The 20504-nt window shown below is 40.9% G+C and overlaps 2 protein-coding genes across 21 annotated transcripts in view; both read right to left on the bottom strand.

The window, feature by feature from the left end:
* ADAD1 (adenosine deaminase domain containing 1) overlaps positions 1–17355 on the bottom strand; it is a 39335-nt gene extending 21980 nt beyond the window's left edge. Inside the window, exons 1-10 of one of the 5 annotated variants that reach the window (XM_073341056.2) lie at positions 16496–17355; positions 15366–15576; positions 13552–13740; positions 11804–11971; positions 10971–11039; positions 10274–10402; positions 6016–6139; positions 5110–5280; positions 3050–3279; positions 928–1165 (exon numbers count right to left, since the gene is read on the bottom strand). In XM_073341056.2, coding sequence (XP_073197157.1) covers positions 928–1165; positions 3050–3279; positions 5110–5280; positions 6016–6139; positions 10274–10402; positions 10971–11039; positions 11804–11971; positions 13552–13740; positions 15366–15564 — 1517 coding nt within the window. In that variant the 5' untranslated portion in view covers positions 15565–15576; positions 16496–17355. The remainder of the gene's footprint in view (positions 1–927; positions 1166–3049; positions 3280–5109; positions 5281–6015; positions 6140–10273; positions 10403–10970; positions 11040–11803; positions 11972–13551; positions 13741–15365; positions 15577–16495) is intronic. The other 4 variants (XM_073341059.2, XM_073341057.2, XM_073341060.2 and 1 more) reach the window with 4 other exon arrangements.
* A 926-nt stretch (positions 17356–18281) lies between these two features.
* The window catches only part of BLTP1 (bridge-like lipid transfer protein family member 1), a 246531-nt gene continuing 244308 nt past the window's right edge, over positions 18282–20504 (bottom strand). For all 16 annotated transcript variants that reach the window (XM_073341054.2, XM_073341048.2, XM_073341041.2 and 13 more), the window contains one exon: positions 18282–19310. In XM_073341054.2, the coding sequence (XP_073197155.1) occupies positions 19094–19310 (217 nt within the window). In that variant the 3' untranslated portion in view covers positions 18282–19093. The remainder of the gene's footprint in view (positions 19311–20504) is intronic.

Below are 20504 nucleotides of genomic sequence, written 5' to 3'. Positions count from 1 at the left end.
AAGAAGAGAAAGCGCAAGACCCATCATAGTAGTGCCGGCAATTTGCCACAGTCTCTCTCTATATAAAATGTAGTCTCTTCTCTGGCAAAAAAAATTTCCCTGGAACCTAACGCCCCCATTTACATTAATTCTTATAGGGAAATTGGATTTGTTTAACATCGTTTCACTTAAAGTAGCATTTTTTAGGAACGTAACTACAACATTAAAGCGAGGCGTTACTGTAATTAGAGTCCTGTATCAACTGCTCTGTTATTTTGCTCAGGATCAATGTTAGGGTGACAAATCTATAATTATCCCGATTGTCCCATTTACTCTTTTTAAATACTGGTACAACATTAGCTTTCTCCAGTCTTCTGGAATTTCCCCTAAATTGCAATATATCCCAAAAAAAAAAAGTCAGCATTAACAATCCAGCAAGCTCCAGGCCAGCTCTTAAAACTCCCAGATGCAAGTTATCCGAACCTGCTCATTTAGTAGCTGCTGCCTAACATCCTCCTGACTTACTATCAGACTAGAAAGCATATCATCATCATCAAAAAGGGTTTGTCTTCACTAGTGTTAGGTCAAGGTAAAAATAGAGTTGTACCCCTGACCATGTGTGGCATGTGTGTTGTCTGAAGCTCAAATGCTCCTCTCCCTGGAGCTGATCAGTTGCTAATCCAAGCAATTTCTGCTGCTAATCAAATCACTATTGCTTGAACATTTTGCAGGGTAGTCACTCACCTGAGTTAGGAATTTGAGTGTTCTAACTTGAGTTTACAGGCTTATCTTCACTGTCACAGTTGAGAACTTGTCAATTACTCTATAATACTGTGGCCTCAAACCAGAACTGTTTGAGAGTTATAATAAAATTACTTAGACAGGCACAAGCATACACAGAGTAATCAGGCTCACCACTAATTTTGAACATAGTATAAAGATTCTAACCTTTCAGTGATTTTCCCATTTAAACCATCCACAACTTCCAATGAAGTGTCCCCTTGTGACCAATTCACACTAAGAGATCTGTGCTCCAAGTCTAGCTGAACTGGATGCGTAGCGGTCACCAAACTAATATGAGGTCTGTTGACCAGGTAAAACATGGGAAGCTTTGATGTGAGTGCATCATCAACACGTTGTTTTATAGCTATTTCTAGTCCTCTTGTATCACTGCAGTTTCCATCCCCTAAAAACAAAAACAACAACAAAAAAACACCATACATAGGCACACCACTGAAAGCAGAAATATCAGAATCCAGGTAAATTGTGACCAGATTTTCAAGGGAGCTCAGAATCCAGAAGCTTCAATTGTTCCAGGTTGAATTATTACTCATAACTGTTAGGTTCAGCTTTACAAAACAGCTTTAATAAGTCTGCAGAACAGCATCATCATTGGCAACACAAGCGTTTGCTAAACTTCATCCGCAACAAGTACCACCTTCTCTCTAGAGGCTCAATTTATCTTTGGTGTCTTTGCTCAAGACGCTAATTAAACATGCAAGCTACGATGGTGCTTTATTTTTGATGTAGAAAGTCAGCCTTTGCACTGTCCTCACTGGAGTTACTCTATATTTTAACTTATTCCAGGAATTTAACAGAAGCATTTAGCTTATCAGATTTGAATTTAGGCTGTCTACACTGTAACTTATGTCAGTATATCATATGTTGCTCAGGGGTGAGAATTACACCCCGCCCACAAACAACGTAAGTTATACTGACCTAAGTGCTAGTGTGGACACAGCTATGTCAGCAGGAGAGCTTCTCCGGCCAACATAGCTACCACTGCTCACAGGCGCTGGAGTAATTTAAGTTGACTGGAGACCTCTCTCCCTTTGGCTTAGAGCATCTGCACTAGCAGCACCACAGTGGTGCAGTTGTCAGCTCTGTAGTACAGTCCTAGCCTTTGACTTTTCTGGGCTCTGAAGTACATACTTCCATCAAGGACTAAACTGGCACCAAGGGGTACATATTGTCTGGAGAGTTCTTGTGTACGGGAAGGTTGAAGAAAGAATCTGGTATGCATTAATCTAAACATTAAAAAAAATCAGAACGTAAAAGTAATTTAAAAAAGCAGAATGAGTGACAGTGTCCACACTCTGTATGAATGACAGGAACAGGCATACAGCTAGGTACTAGGAGAAAGCAAAAAAAAAAAAAAAAAAAAAAGACTGTCTCCTCAGACTGCTTCCAAAACTGCATTCTGCATATTATCACGGGAAAAGTCACCACAACTGCTAAAATCTGGGGAATTGATCTACGTGCAAACTAATTTAACAGTACAAATGCTGACAGGAGAGAAAATACTTGACAATATCATGTTACTTCCAGCAATTCCATTTCACCTATTTGAGTTGCATAGCCAAATACTACTGTAGGAATTCAAGGCAGCCACTCATTGATCGTCATACGATGACAAAAAAAATCTTGCTATTGTCTTGGCAGTTACTATTTCCCAGCATAAAATTATTGCCAACTAGTTAATTTAGAGGTACCTTTAATCTTTAAAAGTAGGAAGTAAGATGATTTACAAAGGTTTTTCTTCAACTAGTTTTAGTATAAATGTTGAGTTTGATGACATTTTTCATACTACCCCTGCAAATTCAATAGAAAATGTTCAAGTTTTTTGATCACCTCTACTTTGTACTGTCTAATTATGGGACTGTATAGTTGGGAGTTTTCATATATGCAAGTTATTTAAATGGTCTGAATTTAAATGGTCATCACATTCTTTGTAACATCATCTTATTTCTAAAGACAGAATAACTGCATCTGTGACAAACCAACAAAACCCAGGAAATTTAGAATTGATGTATGACGACAGAGAGGGTAATCTGACAGAGTGGAGAACATATTATAATCTCAAAAAAGTTAAACCTCAATTTTAAGTATAAATACATTTATATTTAGTTTCTTTTTGAAAACGAAGTATAGAAAACTCAAAACAAATTTTAAAATAAAGCATTATATTCCACTTGGTTAGAATTTTTATTAATGTAACCAGAATGAAATACCACAGCTGAAAGTTAGGGCATAAGCAATGATTGTTTTACATCAGTAAAGGAAGGCTTACCAACAAGTATACTGCTGATGTAAACTGGCTGAATGAAGTGACTTAGCAATGCTCCCTGGACACCCAGCACTTCCCATCTGGTTAATTTGTCACTAGCTGACATGCTGTTTACTCGGCTAGCAGCTTCCGTGGGACAATAAACAGTTAGGTAAATCTTGCCTTCCACAGCAAGATGGAGACTAAGCTCTTCATTAGCTTCAAATGCAGATACAGAATTTGGATTGAGACGTCTAAAATAAAGATTACAGAAAAGGCAATGAAGTCCAACAAAAATATTTTCTTTTAAAAAAAATATATATAAAAAGACGGCTAAGAAACAAAATTGACAAGCATTGTTCATTACCTTTCAAGGTTTAAAATGCCAAAATCTGCTTATACTGCCAAATTACTTCATTACTAGATTGCTATGTCAATGTTTTCTAGATGCAATGCAAAGTCATAGAACTCGTTCCTCCACAACAAAAAAAAACCCCAAAACCCTCCAAATGGAGTGTCCAAGACATAAAAGGTTTAATATGATGACTTAAGCTACTTTCTTATAAATAACTATATTACTGACTATTCAAATTGACCAGAGGAAGCAGTAATTCAGCCTAATGAGTCTCAAAATCCTAACCATCACTGGTCATGCAAAACTGAAATTCTACTGCAAGTAGGCTACTATTGCTACATTATGCATCTGACTGCAAGTTATCTGGAGGCTATGTTTGCCACATGAAAGCAGATGCAAACTTGCCACTCATTTGAGACAACAGTTAAAAAACCTTCACGCTCCAACATATTTGAAGAAAACAGATGTAAAATTGGCTTAGTATGCTATGTTCCTTCTTAGTGGCTATTCCAAACAGAAAAGACCTTAGTAATGCTCTTAGCTTAGAGAGCTCCTCAGGCAGCAGAGGCCTGTGACTTTGGGCTAAAGGTCCTGCATACTGCCCCAGCCACCCAACCCATAGTGTGGCAGGCATACAGGGGCACTAATTGCGGGCAGCACTGCTCATCTACCATTTATCTTAATTTCTTCTCAGAAAAGCATACTAAAACCTGCTAATAAAGCGACACGTTTTGCCAACATAGGAATACTTACACAAGTGTCCAACATGAAGCCATCTCACATGGTTTTGTTGGGCTATTTACTATTGCAACAAACAAAACTTTCTATACTTAAATATGCTATTCAAAGAGCTCTCCATGCTGACGGGATTTGAGACAAAAGCCATCTGCTAGTATCTAAGAAATCTCGTGCCTCAAGATCAAGACACCTCAAAAATATTGTCAGAGACCACCAAATGGCAGACTTCAATGAGAAGCTCAAACTATTGTTTCAAAGGAAGGAGAGGTTACTCACCTTGTGTAGTAACTTGAGTTCTTTGAGGTGTATCTCACTTGGGGTGCTCCACTCCAGGTGCGCATGCACCCTGCATCTTTAATCAGTTGTTTTTTTTTTTTGGTAGCGCCCATTTCGCCTGTGCGTGCTCAGTTCCTTCTCTACCACAAAGTCTGACAGAGGAAACACCAAAGCAGAGGGGAGCAGAGCTTGGTAGTGGAGCAGCCACAAGGGCACACATCTCGAAGAAATCGACAAAGTGAGTATCCTCCTCTTCAAGTAGTTTCCTTGTGGGGGCTCCACTTTAGAAGTGGAAGTTAGAAGTCTATTCTAACTTTAGCTTGAAAGGACTATTTTAAACTCCAAGAATTTCTGAAAGTATGAGCAGTCAACATTAACATTCCAGCAACAACAGTCTTAAGTACCACGGTCGAGTAATAAGTCATACAATGAAAACAGTTCTTTTCTAGTCATACTACACAATTTTAGTGTGTACATATAAAAGGAAAAGCTCCAAAATACACATTTGTCAGTCCATTAGTTACAGAATCAAGATATTTTTGAACACAGTTCTATCAAATAAACCCAAAACCTCAACTTCTCCATACCATCTGATTTATAGTCCTGCTATGTATGCTCCTCACTATGATGAAGATTAATTTATTCTCAATAGAAGATTTAAGTATCTTTTACATCTCTGAATAAGCATCTGTTAGATTTGAAGACTCATACTTACAACTGTGACTTTATCTGAGCAGATCCTTTTGGCAACTGATTCATGTAGAGAAAAATATTTATTTTTTGTTTTATACTGAGCAGGCTTGATGCTGGTTCCATACAAAATATGGATTTGTCCATCATAATAGGATTTTTACTGTAGAACAACAAAAGCTGCCTGTAAAAATACCTACAACAAAGTGTTATAGATCAAGAAATGTTGAAATATGCAGACTAAAAGACTTAGCATATTTGTATAAAAAACTAAATTCATTTTAAGCTGCTGAGCATTTAGACACAACTATTTTATTCAGCACATCTGTAAGATCTGAATAAATAATCTAGTAAAGAAACCTGAAATTCTCTATATAAGGCTTCTGACTTGTTTTTAATCCACAGACACCAATAAAACACCATTCAATACAAAAAAGAAATTGGTGACTACCCAAACACTGGAAAAACACCCAGAACAGTTACTTATATCCGAGGACTTGTCTACACAGAGCAGTAATGCAGACTATAGGGGTGTGATTTTTAAAGAACACTAATGCCACACATTGACTGGCCCATGTAGACCCTGTTAGTGTACACTAAAGGTTCCTTAATGAGTTTTTACTTAGTACTGTTTGCAACACTACTATGTTGAAGTGCACTAGGGAACATCAAACATTATTAAGAGTAAATATTACTGTAATGAGAAAAGCTGTGTAATATACTACATACAGAAAAAAAACCCCTCCAAAAGCACCCAATTTTTGAACAGCACCATAAAACTCAAAAATTGCTAAAAAAATTAAGTTAATAAACCTCCCAAACAGTAGCCCTAACTATAGAAAACTACTATTCACAAAATGCATTGACATCAATATTTAGATTAATCAAAATGGTTGTCTGCAGTTCTTAGTTTACGTACTCATCTTCTTACCTAAGCAGAGAGCGTCTTGCAGTAACAACAGCATGAGTGTCATGCAACACTCTCCCACCATGATGAATGCACTGACTGTAATTGAATTCTCCTGTGCCTAGAGCAACAACTTCATGCTGTCCAGCTAAAAAGAAAAAGTAGTTAACAAGTAGTTTCATTTGATTGAAGGATCCCATCTTTTTAAAGCAACTGCTTTTAAAGGAGGAATTAAAAGGATTCCATTTTTGATTATAGTGTAAAAGGGGAGAAGAGAAGAGTGATTTAATCTTATGAAGCCACCATTTAATTATCGGTGGAAATTTGATTGGTAAATGAAAATAAATACCTCTTTACCATAAGAATTTAGAGCATATTTTAAAAACATTTCATTACACACCTGTGGACCACTATACTTTTAAAGTCCTGGTATATCACTGACCCTGTAAGTCTTTGACAAATTGTAAACTGAAGGGGATAACGGAGAAGAATTCAGAACTCTGCTCTTCTGGAAGGGAGAGAAGTAGTTTTTACTCCGTTTCCACAGAGACATCAGAAGAAATAGTTGTGGGGGACTTTTAAAAATCTTGTGAGAGACTGATGACTCCCTTAACTCTTTCAACTCAGACTGCTAAGTGACAGCAAGATAAATGCATCAAGTGCAGTTACAGCTTGCACCAACTTTGCCTACCTCAAGGCACAGAAAAAAAGATCTATGGCTCAGTGAGCATCAATGGTGCAGATGACTTAGGCACTAACTTAAGTACGAGGCAGGGGAAGACAAAAGGATGGTATTGTACTCTGTGTACAGAGATTAATTTGAACTCTATTCAGCACAGTTGGATCTTACCGTTATCTCGGTGAAACTCACCTCCAAGGGTTTTCGTTAAATGCTCAAATACCTCTCTTCTCCTTCAATCTCCTTTGCTACGCTTTCAGTGTGCATCATCTCCCTTTTCCTCTGTTGCTGCCCCTCAGAGCTTCATCCACAGTTTGTTAATTTTGCAGTGACAACTCAAGCCTATTTCACTACTTTGGTTTCCTTATTACCACATCCACAACCATCTGGGTGATGTCTCCTTCAGGATGTCCCATCAGTTTAAGATCAATATGATAAGAACAAAGCTCATGGTTTCCCTTCCCTTCTCCATACTGGCAGGACTCCACCATCCTCCCCATTCCCCAAGTTGGCATCTTTGCAGTATATCTGGATCTCCCTTTATTTCACCCCACTACTCAATCTTTTTTGCGTTACTACTTTGTCCTCCTCTCCTTGCCTTGCCAAAAAGATTCTTTTATTTTTCTCTCCATCTCTGAAAACTTGTCTACATCCTGTTAATCCCCTTTTTAAGATCATTGCAACTGCCTCTCTCTATCCTAGATGATGTCAACATTGCTCTCCCCCATTACAGATAGAATCCCAGCAAAACCTCCCACGCCTAACTCCCTGACCTTGTTGTTAACATATGGTAACACCAGAGTTTAGAAATATGCCCTAGGGTCCAACATTGTAGCAGAAAGATAAGGCACATGAGAATTATAGTATCCTCTTCCATGAATTGCAGATTCCATCAGTAGAGCAGAATAAGGCAACCCCCAAAGATGGAAAAAAGACCATTGGAAAGCAATACAAATATGGCACCTCACATACTGATTGTTGTCAAAAGTAACTTCTCATTTCTAAATACACAGAAGTCAGTCTATTCTTTTGTACAGTGTTCTACATCTTCAGGACCTCTTGGCTAGCTAACAACTATACCTCGGGGGAGCATCCTGCAACCCCCCAGATTCATCATTTGAATATAATTGTGATATTTCATATAAAGATATGTGAGATATAATGGGAAAGGTTATGATCTGCTGAAACCCACTGTTCCCTCTAACTACGTATATCATTAATGCTTATGAAGTTATGAGAATTGTGTTGTATGACTGTCACTAAAATATGCTGTGGGTATGGGACGCACCCAGATACTAGCTCCCCAAAGACAATAACCAGGGGGATAGCCAACACCTGGGCAGTATCAAACCACCATCAACAGCCATTGTCCAGCAAGGGAACTACAATGCAATGACTCACTTGTACAAGGCCACACCAGGGGAATTGCTCAGCCTTGCCTGGTGACTCAGCAATGCCCACCAGACATGCCTGGACTTATGTTCTCCAAGCACATAGACTAAGGGTATAAAACAGAACACAGTGGCCCCATGCACTTGCCTTTTCTCCTCCCACTACCTACACAGCAAGCAACAAGAACGCTCAGAAGGCTGAAGATTCCAACAAAGGAGATTGGCCCAGGTTTAAGAGACAAACCTGTATATTAAGGACTTGAAGATCCAGTTGGGTCAGAACACTGCTTGACCTAAATATTGTCTAGCATGATAAAGGTTAAGGTTTAGACTGAAGGCTTATATTTTCTTTTGGTAACCACTGACTTTTTGCCTATCACTTATAATCACTTAAAAGCTCTCTTTTGTCATCAATAAACTTGTTTTAATGTTTATCTTTACCAATGAGTTTGCCTGAAGTGTTTGGTAAATCTGCTCAGGTTTACAAAGGCCGGTGTATATCCACTTTTCATTGAAGTGGTGAACCAATTAATAAACTTGCATTGCTCAAGAAAGGGTCTTGAGCAGTGCAAGATGGTATATTCCTGAGGTACAATGCTGGAAGCTGCGGGGAATTTTGCTGGTTCCTCTCTCTGTGATTCATGAGTGGCTCTGGGAGCATTCATGAAATCTAGATGGGTGTGGGGCTCCATATGTGGTTGTGCTGACTGATAACAGCACCTGGTGGGGTTTGCTGCTTGTCCTAGCAAAGCTTTGCGACAGACAGCACAGGCTGGAGAGTTAAGGGGGCACAGAAGTCCCACAAATGGGGATCCCATCACAGATGGTACTTTATTTGGTGATATCCCTGAAAGTCACTGTAGGCTGCATCTACTGCACAACATGGCCTATGATTTCAAAGAACATATATATCTATCTGCATTTTCTGTACTGTCTAACTTTGGTCCAGTGAGCGTGCTCCAATTACTTCATATCAGAATTTACTTCAATTAGTCCCTGCCCCAGAAGGCTTATATCTGTTCTGTGCTTGTATAGCGCCTAGCACAGAGGTGGGCAAACTTTTTGGCCCGAGGGCGACATAGGGGTTGCGAAATGGTATGGAGGGCTGGGTAGGGAAGGCTGTGCCTGCAAACAGCTTGGCCCCTGCCCCGTCCCACTTCCCACCCCGACTGCCCCCCTCAGAGCCACTGACCCATTCAACCCCCCCTGCTCCTTGTCCCCTGCCCCTATCCAACCCCCCCCATCCCCTGACAGACCTCCCGGAACCATCCAACCCCCCACTTCTTATCCCGACTGCCCCCCCTCTGGGACCCCATCCCCTATCAACCCCCCCTGCTCCTTGTCCCCTGACTGCCCCCTCCCAGGACCCTGCGGGACCCCACCCCCTATCCAACCCTCCCTTCTCCCTGTCCCCTGACTGCCCCCCGCCCTGAACCTCCGCCCCTTTCCCCTGACTGCCCCCCGAAACCTCCTGCCCCTTATCCAACCCCACCCCTCGCCCCCTTACCAGGCCGCTCAGAGAAGCAGGACAGGCTTATTGGAAATCCTGGGAGGTGGGTGGGCGCAAGCTGAGCTGTCTGCGCAGTGGTGTAGCTGCTGGACAGGGGGGGCAGCGGGGGAGGGGCCGGGGGCTAGCCTCCCGGGCGGTAGTTTTCCCACCTCTGACCTAGCACAATAGATTCCCAGCCCAAAACAGGGACCCCAAGGTGCTATAATGAATGAATGTAAAGCTTTCAACTGTGAAATGTGTTATCCTGAGAAGCAACCCTTTAAATTTAATTTATTGAGAACTCCCAGTGAAACGCATATAACAAAACAAATAATTTCTTGCGATTGCCATCTGAAAATTCAAAATGAAAAGTAAGCCTGAACAAGTGAGATTATGCAGCAGTTTCAACCCCAACAATCTTGAGAAAGCTTGCATCTTTCATCTTTTCTGGTGAGGGCTAACATAATGGAATGCTTTCCACTTCAATGCGTACAAATCTATATTTATAATATCCTTAAAAGGGAAGTACAATTATGTTCTGTTTTTTATAGATGATTTTATGGTACGTCAAAAGGAGTATGGTTTGCTGGTTATGCGATTTATTAGGCTACTATACAGGTTAATCTACATTGCTATATTATGCTCAATACCCCTTTTGGTATATGCACCCTACAAATACGAGTTTTTTCATACAAGTACACTGAACATTCAAAATAGACTTGCCTTTTTCAATTATAAAAGCAGCCAGTGAATTTCTACAACTCTGGTACTCAGGATATTTGGCAGCCAGACTGTTAAAGGTTTCCCTGACAACTCGTGAAAATTTTTCATACACAAGATGCCTTCTCTCTACTGAACAACATAATTTAAAAAGAAAAAAATACTGTAGAAACCAGCAAAATACAACTTTGTAGGAAAATATAGAAATAAGCAATGTCAACCATTCAGATAAGCTACAAAACTGAACATATGATAAAGTCATTCAGTACATTCACTAATCCATACTAAATAATGCCAATAGGCATTTTTTAATTTAAAAATTAAAAGTGCATATGAAGAATTGAGAATAAGAAAACTCAAGCAAGTTATGCTGGTATGCTCCCTAAATGCAATCTATTAAACACAGCCTTTTATATCTTGAGGACAGAAACGTTAATTCCAACTCTGCCACTGACTCACTGTTTGACTTTAAGCAAGTTCATCTGTGTATTTATCCATCTATATGACAGGTACACCACTCTTACCTCAGACGTCACTGGGAGATTAGTGTTACTAAAGCAGAGACATCCCTGCATGAACCACGTAGTAATATTTTCATAGCTATCATTAAGTTGGCAGGAATGAATACCAAATACAACTCTGTAAAGACATCAGTTAGCTTTCCAATTTAATTTTCTATGAGGGAAAATAGATTTCCTACCATAAGGCATCTTTGACATGTATGTCGATTCAGCTGAAACTATGGGTTCTGCAGGAATCTGGGGAGGACCTGTAAATTTAAAATAAGAAAGTTTTAACTGTGGGAAACATTTAAGACTTTAAAACATTCATTGTCATTTAGTGTTTCTAGCAGTAGAGTAGTTGCATTTTAGTTAAAGTCCCAAAATAAAAGGTTATTGGAAACAATTTTTTCAAGTTACATAAATAGAAATAGGAAGACCCTCAAACAATCAGGATAATTTAAATTCACACTTTGCCACCTGTCAATTGTTTTATCATTGAACAAAAATAAGCTACTTCACAATTAATTTAGTTCCCCTAAATTAGTCCACATTCTATAAAGTACTGCTCTCTTTCAAAGCTATAGCACGTGAGGACAGAAGATTATTAATAAAGTCCTTGTCTCAAAAAAGCAGGAGATCAACGTTGTAATGACTGAATTCTTCAGAAAGCAGTGACTTAGTGCAATAGGACTTCCAATACAAGAAGTCTAAGACCATGAACAAAATTTAAAATAATTTTTTACTGGAAAGAATAGCTGTAATAACATGGAAGACTCTACAGAAAAGAAACTGCTTAAAGGGTTAACTTATTATTTTCTCCTCTTTGTACATAGCAGGAACCTTGAAAGCAGCATTTAAAAATACAAGAGCAGGAAAGGGAAAATTTACGGATTGCAAACTGATTAACTCTGCTGGAAGGATTCATTGGAATGGGCAGAGAGACACTGATGCAGGAGTGTTTAGTCAAAGCTACTCTACACATTTATTTTTAAAAATACTTTTATTGTAGAGATGTTACTGGAATATTTACCTGGACTTTCAAAAACCTTTGATGCTGTATCTTCCAACTGGAGTAGCTCATCAAGAGCCAGTTTTGCTGCATTTGATTTAGACTCCTTTTTGTTTTGCCCCAATCCTGTCTTATATTGAACTCCATCTACCACTGCACAAAAAGCAAAGTAAGTCCCCAAGACGTTGCCTAGAAAAAGAAGCCGTATACAGTTAGAATTTTATTTTAATGTATTCATTAGCTTTGTGCATTTATAATTATGGAAAATCAGATGAATATAAGGCCAAGATATTTTAACAAATCCAAACTACTTTTTACATTTACAAGAATTATATTTTATACCTTATTTCACCTTTCACCCAAGATTCAAAAATAGATTTATACACATTAATGAAAAACCCAATTTTTCAGAGATGCTAGGCATTTCATTTTAGTGCCTTCACTTAAGTGCCTTTCATTTTAGTGAAAACTATGGCCATTCAACGCTTCTGTAAAATGAGGCTATTTTTCTACTTCTCAGTAGTGGTATGATGTTTGGGACCTGAGCTTCAGAGAGAAATTAAGAGTAAAATTTTCAAGAACACCTAGACTCAAGAGCCTGTGTTCCATTTTCAAAAGTGATATAGGAGCCTAAATTCTATAGCCTTTCAATCAGACTAAGTCTCCTAAGTCCTCAAGTCACTTCTGAAAAAGGGGGCTTACGTTTATGGTAAAACTTCCGAAAATGTATTTCCCAACATCAAAGTCTGTGTCAAAAAATAGAATTCCAGTTTGCCAATATCTCAGCTTTCCTCTTGGGTTAGTTTAACAGACACATTACTTCCTAGTAAGCTGAGAGCCCAATGAAAACAAGACCTTCAAAAGGTCAGGTTCCATCTCTTTTTGCACTGCACTGCACATGACAGGACAACCTCCTGTCATTGCCATGGTTTGATCTGTTAACCAAGTTAGCCTTGGGTGGACACGGATCTTTCACTGACTGGCTCACTTCCTGCATAGTCCCACCTTATCTGATTCAGTCTGGGAGGATTCAACTGAATAGCACTGAAAAAGCATTAAACTCTCCATACAGATGCAGGTCCACTGTGACCAAATATCAAGCTGAACCATCCCCAAAACACGTAAGCGGAGAGGATGCAAATTACACATCACGAAATGAGTATGTTCAAGGTCGCGTAATATTAACTCATATTTGGTACAAATTTAGAAAGCCAAGTTGTAAATAAAGTTGCTTATAATTAGAATGACAGCTTATAGGTATGTCTACAGTGCAATTAAAAACCCACAGCTGGCCATGCCAGATGACTTGGACTCGTGGGTCTCACGCTAAGGATCTGTCTAATTGTGATGAGACATTTGAGCGCAGGCTGCAGCCTGAGCTCTGGGATCTTCCCACTTTGAGCCTGAACATCTGCATCGCAATTAAACAGCCCCTTATACCGAGCCTGAGTCAGCTGGCATGGGCCAGCCAGGGGTATCTAACTGCAGTATAGACATATACTATAAGAACTAATGGTCTAAAAAGTACCTGAAAAAAGTACTCAAAGACCAGGGTGAGAGCTTTTTCCTTTTCTGTAATTGATTTTGTAGTGACCACATTAACCACTGATTGGATTACATGAGGGCATGATATAGGCATAGTAAAAATAGCTGTTAATTCTACATACAGTGCAACCAACATTTAAAAAAAAAATTAGTTTCTGTATCAGCCAGTTACACCAACTGCATACAGAGCAACTTCATGAGGCAACCAGGACACTCTCATTTACCTGTTGTAACAGTTTCCTTCAAATCTAGTTGCACACGCTGCATTTGTGCAAACTGATGCAAGGCAGATACTGGATTCATCTCCCCACGTTTATATTTTAGTATAAACTCCTTTGGTATTTTCTTTGGAAGAAGTGAAGTGATTGGAAGTGGATGGGCTGCTCTGGAACATAGCAAGTCTGAAACATGACCTAAAATATATTTGTTAAATTAAGATGTTAGTGTGTACTAAGCTAAAAGCAATATACAAAAGTAAAATGAAAGTGTGACAATAGTATTGCTGCATCTCAACAACGGCAACCTGGAAGATTAAGCAATTTGTATTTTATTCTAACGGAAGAGGTTGTAAGTAGTTTTGGTAACCCTGTAAATGTTAGTGCCTACCCCTTTAAAGGCACTAGGGCTTGTTCCTTGACTAGTAAACCTGACAGTCTCTGAAGTCAAACCCAGTCACATATAAACCCAGAAACAAAGGCCATAATTTCCAGGGAAATAAGGACTTCCAGAGATTACCTGTTTATCTGATTTAACACATAAAAATCTGTTTCATGGCGTACAAAAATTGCAGAAGCACAATCCATAGTTCTTTACTATAGTATCACAAAAGGCAATAATATTGTTTTTGCCTCACGCCATGGGCCCTCAGGTCCATTTTAACGGATCATGCAGGTGCCTAGGATACAGCACTGGTGTTACCCCATATCTACACTAGAAAAAAGACAGGACTTTAGCATGGGCTATCTTAGCCCGATCTAAACTTGATTACTTTTCCTAAGCAAGACACTGCCCCAATTATCCAAGTATGTTTTGAGCTTTAACCACAGGAGAAACATTTTTCTCCAAAAAGGCACAAAAATATTATTGCGTTCAGTTCACAAATACACACAAATACACTGCCACATGAAATAAATGCTGCATCTAAATTATACAGATGCAGAGTTCCTCTTCAGTTATAATAAACATATTGATAGACAAAAGACTCAGAAATAAGACTACCTGCTAAAATCTTGAACTCCCGCATTCAAAAGTTACATATGTATGGGGGACAGGGAATCTGTTACTATCAAACAAAACTGTAGTTAAAATTCTCAGCTTTTTCTACAAAAGATGATGCACACAAAGCAGGTTATATACATGTTGGTGCACTTTATATGAAGTGCTGTGTACACATTATAGACCTGATGAAAGAATGAACGCTAGCTGGGCAGACCCCTGCACCCACATGGATCCTCAACTGCAGGTTCCAGGTAGAAGTTACCCTAATGCAAGAGAGACTGGGATGAAGGCAGAGAGCAGATTAGTCAGCTGAGAGATAGCATTAGCTTAGAGGGCTGTAAAGATGAGGATTCTACACTTCTCTTTTACAGAAAAGCTATTTCTGAAAAGTGTTTATAGTTATCCAAGTTTATTAAGATGAAAATTCCCTGTACTTCCACCTGCAGAGTCACTCAGTTTATATACACAAATTCCATAGATGTTACACGTGATGTTAAATCTAAATAGGCTGCATCTCTTTATTTACACCACTGCTGGATAATAATTAAGAAACAGTCAAATAATATGTTTTACTGACATGTACAAGAGTAAAAAGATAAAAATTAAAGTTAATAGTTCTAACTTTTTTATTTGCCCTCAATGTTATTTTTTTTTCAATCGGTAAGTAAAATATTTTTCATTATGAATGATCCTGGTAAAAAGCAAGTAGATGGCATATCTAGGCAGGTTAATTTTCATTACAGTTTTGCAAAGCTATTTGTACGAGTGTTGAAAGGCCATTCTTAGAAGAAAATCAGCTTAATAAACTTAAAGACAATACCTGTGATTTGTGTCACATTACATGCTGAATTTGGCATGCTGTAATTTTCAGAAGATGAAAACATCAGGCCCATATTCACAGAGTGTGGAGATGGCTGAGGAGAGACTTGAGGAGGGGGTTCAGTGGGTAAGTTCTTTTTTAGCATCTGAGCAAAACTGGGTACTCTGGAACCTTGAAACCAGTCATTGTTGCAAGCCATTTTTCCACCTACCTAAGAGCCAAATTTAGCCAACAGATATTTTTAAGGCTGTTGAACATTAGCATAGGCTAGCAAATCTGGAAAATTTCCCCACAAATTAGTTTTACATGTTTCATACCTCCTGATTCTTTCTGCTAATAAATAAAATTACTAAATTCAAAAGCACACTAATAGTAGTTGAGACCCAAACTTACAAAAGGGGGGAAAACAGAACATAGGGAGACAATGGCAATGCTATCAGTCAGCTAAGAACTTTTCCCCTTTCCTTGCAGCCACAATTTGAAAGGCAACTGCTCTGCTGAGTCCCAGGTGCCCTAGATCAGTAGTTCTCAACCAGGCGTCCAGGGCCCTCTAGGGGGCATCAAGCAGGTTTCGAGGGGCGGGGGGACCTCCAAGCAGGGCCAGCATGAGATTTGCTGGGGCCCAGGGCAGAAAGCTGAAGCCCCACCACGTGCAGCTGAAGCCAGGCCCCTGATGAACCCCACCACCCAGGGCTGAAGCTGAAGCCTGAGCAATGTAGTTTTGTGGGGGCCTCTGTGGCCTGGGGCCCCAGGCAACTGCCCTGTTTGCTACCCCTAATGCCGGCCCTGGCTTTTATATGCAGAAAACCAGTTATGGTGGCTCAGGAGGGCCCTGGATTTTTTATAGCATACTGGGGGCTGTTCAGAAAAAAACAAACAAACAAAAAAGTTGAGAACCCGAACCCCTACCCTAGATTACAACAGCAATGGGAGCGGAAGCTCCAGCACGGCTGCCCAGGCTCAGCAAGGCAGAGCCCCACGTGGCTGGCTTTCACGCCGATTCAGGCTCTAGCCCCTTTGGCTCAGGCAAACAGGGCGGGAAGGTTCCTTTGTCCCACTGTCGGGCAGGTGCCCCCGGCGGGCCAGGCTTCCCGTGGGAAGGGATCCCAGCCTGACGCCATGCCACCTACCCGCGCACTGGAGAAGAACAGCGACGGCAGCGCCTGGCCAAGACTCCGCGCGGTTTCCCCGCGGCAGGGGCTTGTGTCAGCCCCACCGCGCTGCAGGGCGGGCGCAGCAAGGGGCGCGCACTGGGGCCGCCTCCCTTGGGGAGCGCAAGCCACTGGCTGCGCCAGGTGAGGATCACTCTGCAGCCCCCTCTCCGGGACACAGGCTCGAAGACGAGGCCGTGCCCCAGGCTTGCCCCAGCACCACCCCGGGGCCCTGCACCGAGCGAGGGGACTAGGGTCTCCCGCGAGAGCGGCCCCCCGCAGTGATTTAAGTTCCCCTCGGCGGCTCCCTCCGCCCGCCCGCACCGACGCGTCTGCTCAAGACCGGTGCCCGGGCCAACTAACAAAGAGGGGCGCGTGACGTGACCCGACACCCCCGAGTCCGCTTCCCTGGCCGGCAGCGGGGCCCCGGGGGCGTCTCTCAAAAAGCTTCGCCCTCAGATCACGTGATCCTCCGACCAACCGCCGCCGGGCCGGCTCGTGGTGCCGCCGGGCCTGGCTCGAGGCGGCTCAGTGCGGGGACGGGGGGTGGGATACGCACTCGGCCTAGGTCACACAAGGTCTCCGTATCCCTCACCTCGCCGGGGAGCGCGCCACAGCGAGACCGTTAACGCGCCTCCCGCCGGCTGTGCGGGTAGTCTGAGCGGGCCGCCCAGCGTCCTGCAACCCTCTAGCCGTGAGCGGCAGGAGCAAAGTGGAGCCCTGAGCGGGCGCAACAACAGCATGACCGGCCAGCGGCCACCCCTCCCCATGGGGCGGGGGACGCCTGGGTGGGGCGGGCGGCCCCAGGCTCAGGTGCTTTGTCGTGCACCTGCCGCCTCTCACGGGAGCTGGCCTCTGCTTCCCGAAGCAGCACCGTGCCCTGCGGTGGCCGCCCGCCCGCCCAGCCACGCTCCTTCCCCTCTAGGGGCCTCGGAGCGCTCATTGTCAGGGAGTCGGAACCGGCCTCGGGGAGGAGTGCGCTCGGGCGCCAAAGCCCAGCCGCCGGGAGGTGACAGCAGCGCGGCCGTTATGCCTCCTCTCTCCCGCGCCCACTGGGTCCTGCTGTGTGCACGGGACAGCCCCTGGCGTAGCTACTGGCGCTGGTCCCCGTCTAGACATTTTCCTGTGGCTGGAGCCTGGCTCTTTAAAAAGTAGAACGTAAAACGAACCCCACCCACTGCGGCAAGAAACATCAGCCTCTGCCTCGCTAGGGGAAAGCCCCACGTTAGAGACTTTTAAGAATAATCCCAATTTTGTACATGGGAAAAGTTAGAACAAGAGTCCTCAACAGTGACCTAGTTTTCAGCTGCAGACGGCTCAGGTGATAATATCCACAGCACCCCGGTTTACATGTGAAGAGGAAATAAACATTTTAAAGAACAAATATTTAACAGAAAAATACTATAGAAAGGTGGATTACAGTGACCACATAAAAGGTACAGTTCCTCGTCTTTCATTAGATGAATAAGTGCATGTGTGATTGAAGGACACATTACAAAGGCAACTGGCCAGAAGAGCTATTTTTGTTTTTGTACAGCTGTGCTTGCACGTATAGACATGTAATTTGAACTTTATTCACAGGGCACTATTGACTAATGGGCTTTAAAAATGTGTAATAGATACAAGCAAAAGTGTTAAGCTAAACACACCCCACCATATAAAGTTCTCAGTAATCCTGAGAGGAGCAAAGTAATTTGTGATGTTCAAGTGTTAGAAGTCTTATTCAATAAAAAAAGACTGAAAAAAAATCATAGCTTCCACAGGCTCCTATAGGCTTCCAGAGGGTGGAAGACAGATTTTTATTTACTGTATTAAACTCTCAGATTTGCATTGGATAGGCTGTCATTTTTTTATTTCATTATTAATAGCTGTTCCCCTAGCTCTGCCTGTCCCCATTCCATTACAGCTTAAGACATTATAAACTCCAAACTTTTTTTCTAGTACTTGTACAATTAAAACTCTGTAATGTAATCTGTTTCCAATGCTTGAATTAGGGGACATGGGCGAGCATGCCCCACTAACACTTCTTACTGCTACTTCTTGAGAATAAAGGAATTAAAAAAAAATAACAGTTACTGTTTTTTATTACAAGTGTAACAAACTTAAAATGATTTTTAGCACTATAACAATCACAGTTCCATAAATTATATACATACAGGAATTTATACAAGTCTACATTGACAAAAAAAGCCATTAACAGAATCACATTAACAAGGGTGTGTGTGTGTTATGGCCAATGAAAGTTATGAAAATTCACAGTTAATCTGCACATATTTTAAAGATGCAGGAATCATATTGCACATAATAAAACTGTTAATGCTAAACAGCAGATTTACAGTATTTCACCTATTCTTTCACAGAATATACATTGGTCATAATCATGCAATACTTTACCACATACAGAATGGTATCGCATACCACTGTAAACAGTCACTTACAATGTAAGTTTTAAATATAGTAGCAAAAAAGCTGTTAGGTTTCTCTTTAAATCATACTTAAAATAAATTCTTATTATACAATAAAGTATCAGTCTCAGACAGAATGGAAATAAAATTAGTTTAGTTACAAATTATATCTTCAGTGTTCTTCCTTGTCTTTTCCCTTCTTTTCTTTTTCATCCTGTAGAGCAGTACCAAGTTTTTTGATAAGGACTGACAGAACTTTGTCCAGTGGGTCCATTACCCCCCGTTGAAGCCACTTAGGAATAGTAGTCCTGGCGTGATGAAAGCCCAATTTTTGAAGAATGTAGTCAACACCAACTGGGTCAATCTTTCTTCCAGTCCAAGAGATTAATCTAAAAAACAAACAAAAAAAAAACCCAAATCCCAAACCCAAAAAGGTTAAATCCCTGCGTTAAGTGTAAAACTCAACTAAGCCTTAAGTAAGGCATAGCAACTAGAACCTTCATCATAAGTTAACATTGGCACTGTCACATCAAACTTTTTTACTTCTAAACTGAAAGTCCGACAGGCATTTATTTGAGTCTCAGCTAACTTATGTAAATAAATTTTGTATTTATAGCTTTTTGGAGGGACTAGATGATTCAGGAGATCCCAGATGTAATATGTCATCTCTGGATCCTGTGTCAATTTGGAGCATGTTATGATTAACCAAAAATAGATATCTGATAGGTGTTTATTGGCCTGGGTGGACTGAGCTGGTCATCTCACAGTCCAGTTCTTAGCAGGCAAGTATTCACTTATCAAAACATTATAGTTAGCAGTAATTGGTGCCCTTGTTAGCAGTCTCAGCAGAGACCAACAACTGAAGGAGGCATGGAGATGACACAGTTACCCCTGTGTTCTCAGAAGTGATTCCTGTTGGTCAAGGATGAAGTGCATATTTAGGGCAGCGGGTGCCTGTACACCTGTTCCTGCTTCTGTTGTGTGGGAAGTTTCATCAGCCATATGGCAACTTTTAATGAGAACTACATTCATTCTATAATAACTTTTTAAAAATACTTAACAGTTCCATTCCCATTGTGAAAATGGAGGAAAAAAAACAACCCCCTTTTTCCCTCCCTGCATGAAAAAAGGAGTTTCTTAAATTACATCAGTAGAGAAAGCAGGGGATCTAACTAGCTGACAATCAACAGAAAGTGAATATTTGAAAGAGACATTTCTCATTTGAATGTCTGCCTCAAATTATTTTTATAGCCCCCAGAAGTGTGTTTTACATTTAAAAAAATTAAATAACCAATAGATTCCTGACCCCAACAGCTTACATTCTCAAGAGAAAACATACTGATAGAATAGAAGAAAGGTTCTAAGTTCTTTTTTTAAATTGGAAATTAAAGATTATTTGAACAATAGGAGAAAAAAGTAAATGACAAGTTAATGTGTGGTCTTTAATGAGCTGCATTTTGCTTCATCTTGACTTTGAGCACCTGAGAACTTTGCTGTTGTATGTGCAGTAGTTCTAAGCAGTATAACTTTCAGTGCTTTTATCCAGTGGCTACTCTCGAATTGGACTTGTCAGCCATAAGTGG

The sequence above is a fragment of the Lepidochelys kempii genome, chromosome 4 (assembly GCF_965140285.1).
Source record: "Lepidochelys kempii isolate rLepKem1 chromosome 4, rLepKem1.hap1, whole genome shotgun sequence".
In the NCBI taxonomy this organism is placed as follows: Eukaryota; Metazoa; Chordata; order Testudines; family Cheloniidae; genus Lepidochelys; species Lepidochelys kempii.
This window is presented reverse-complemented; position numbering and strand designations above follow the sequence as displayed.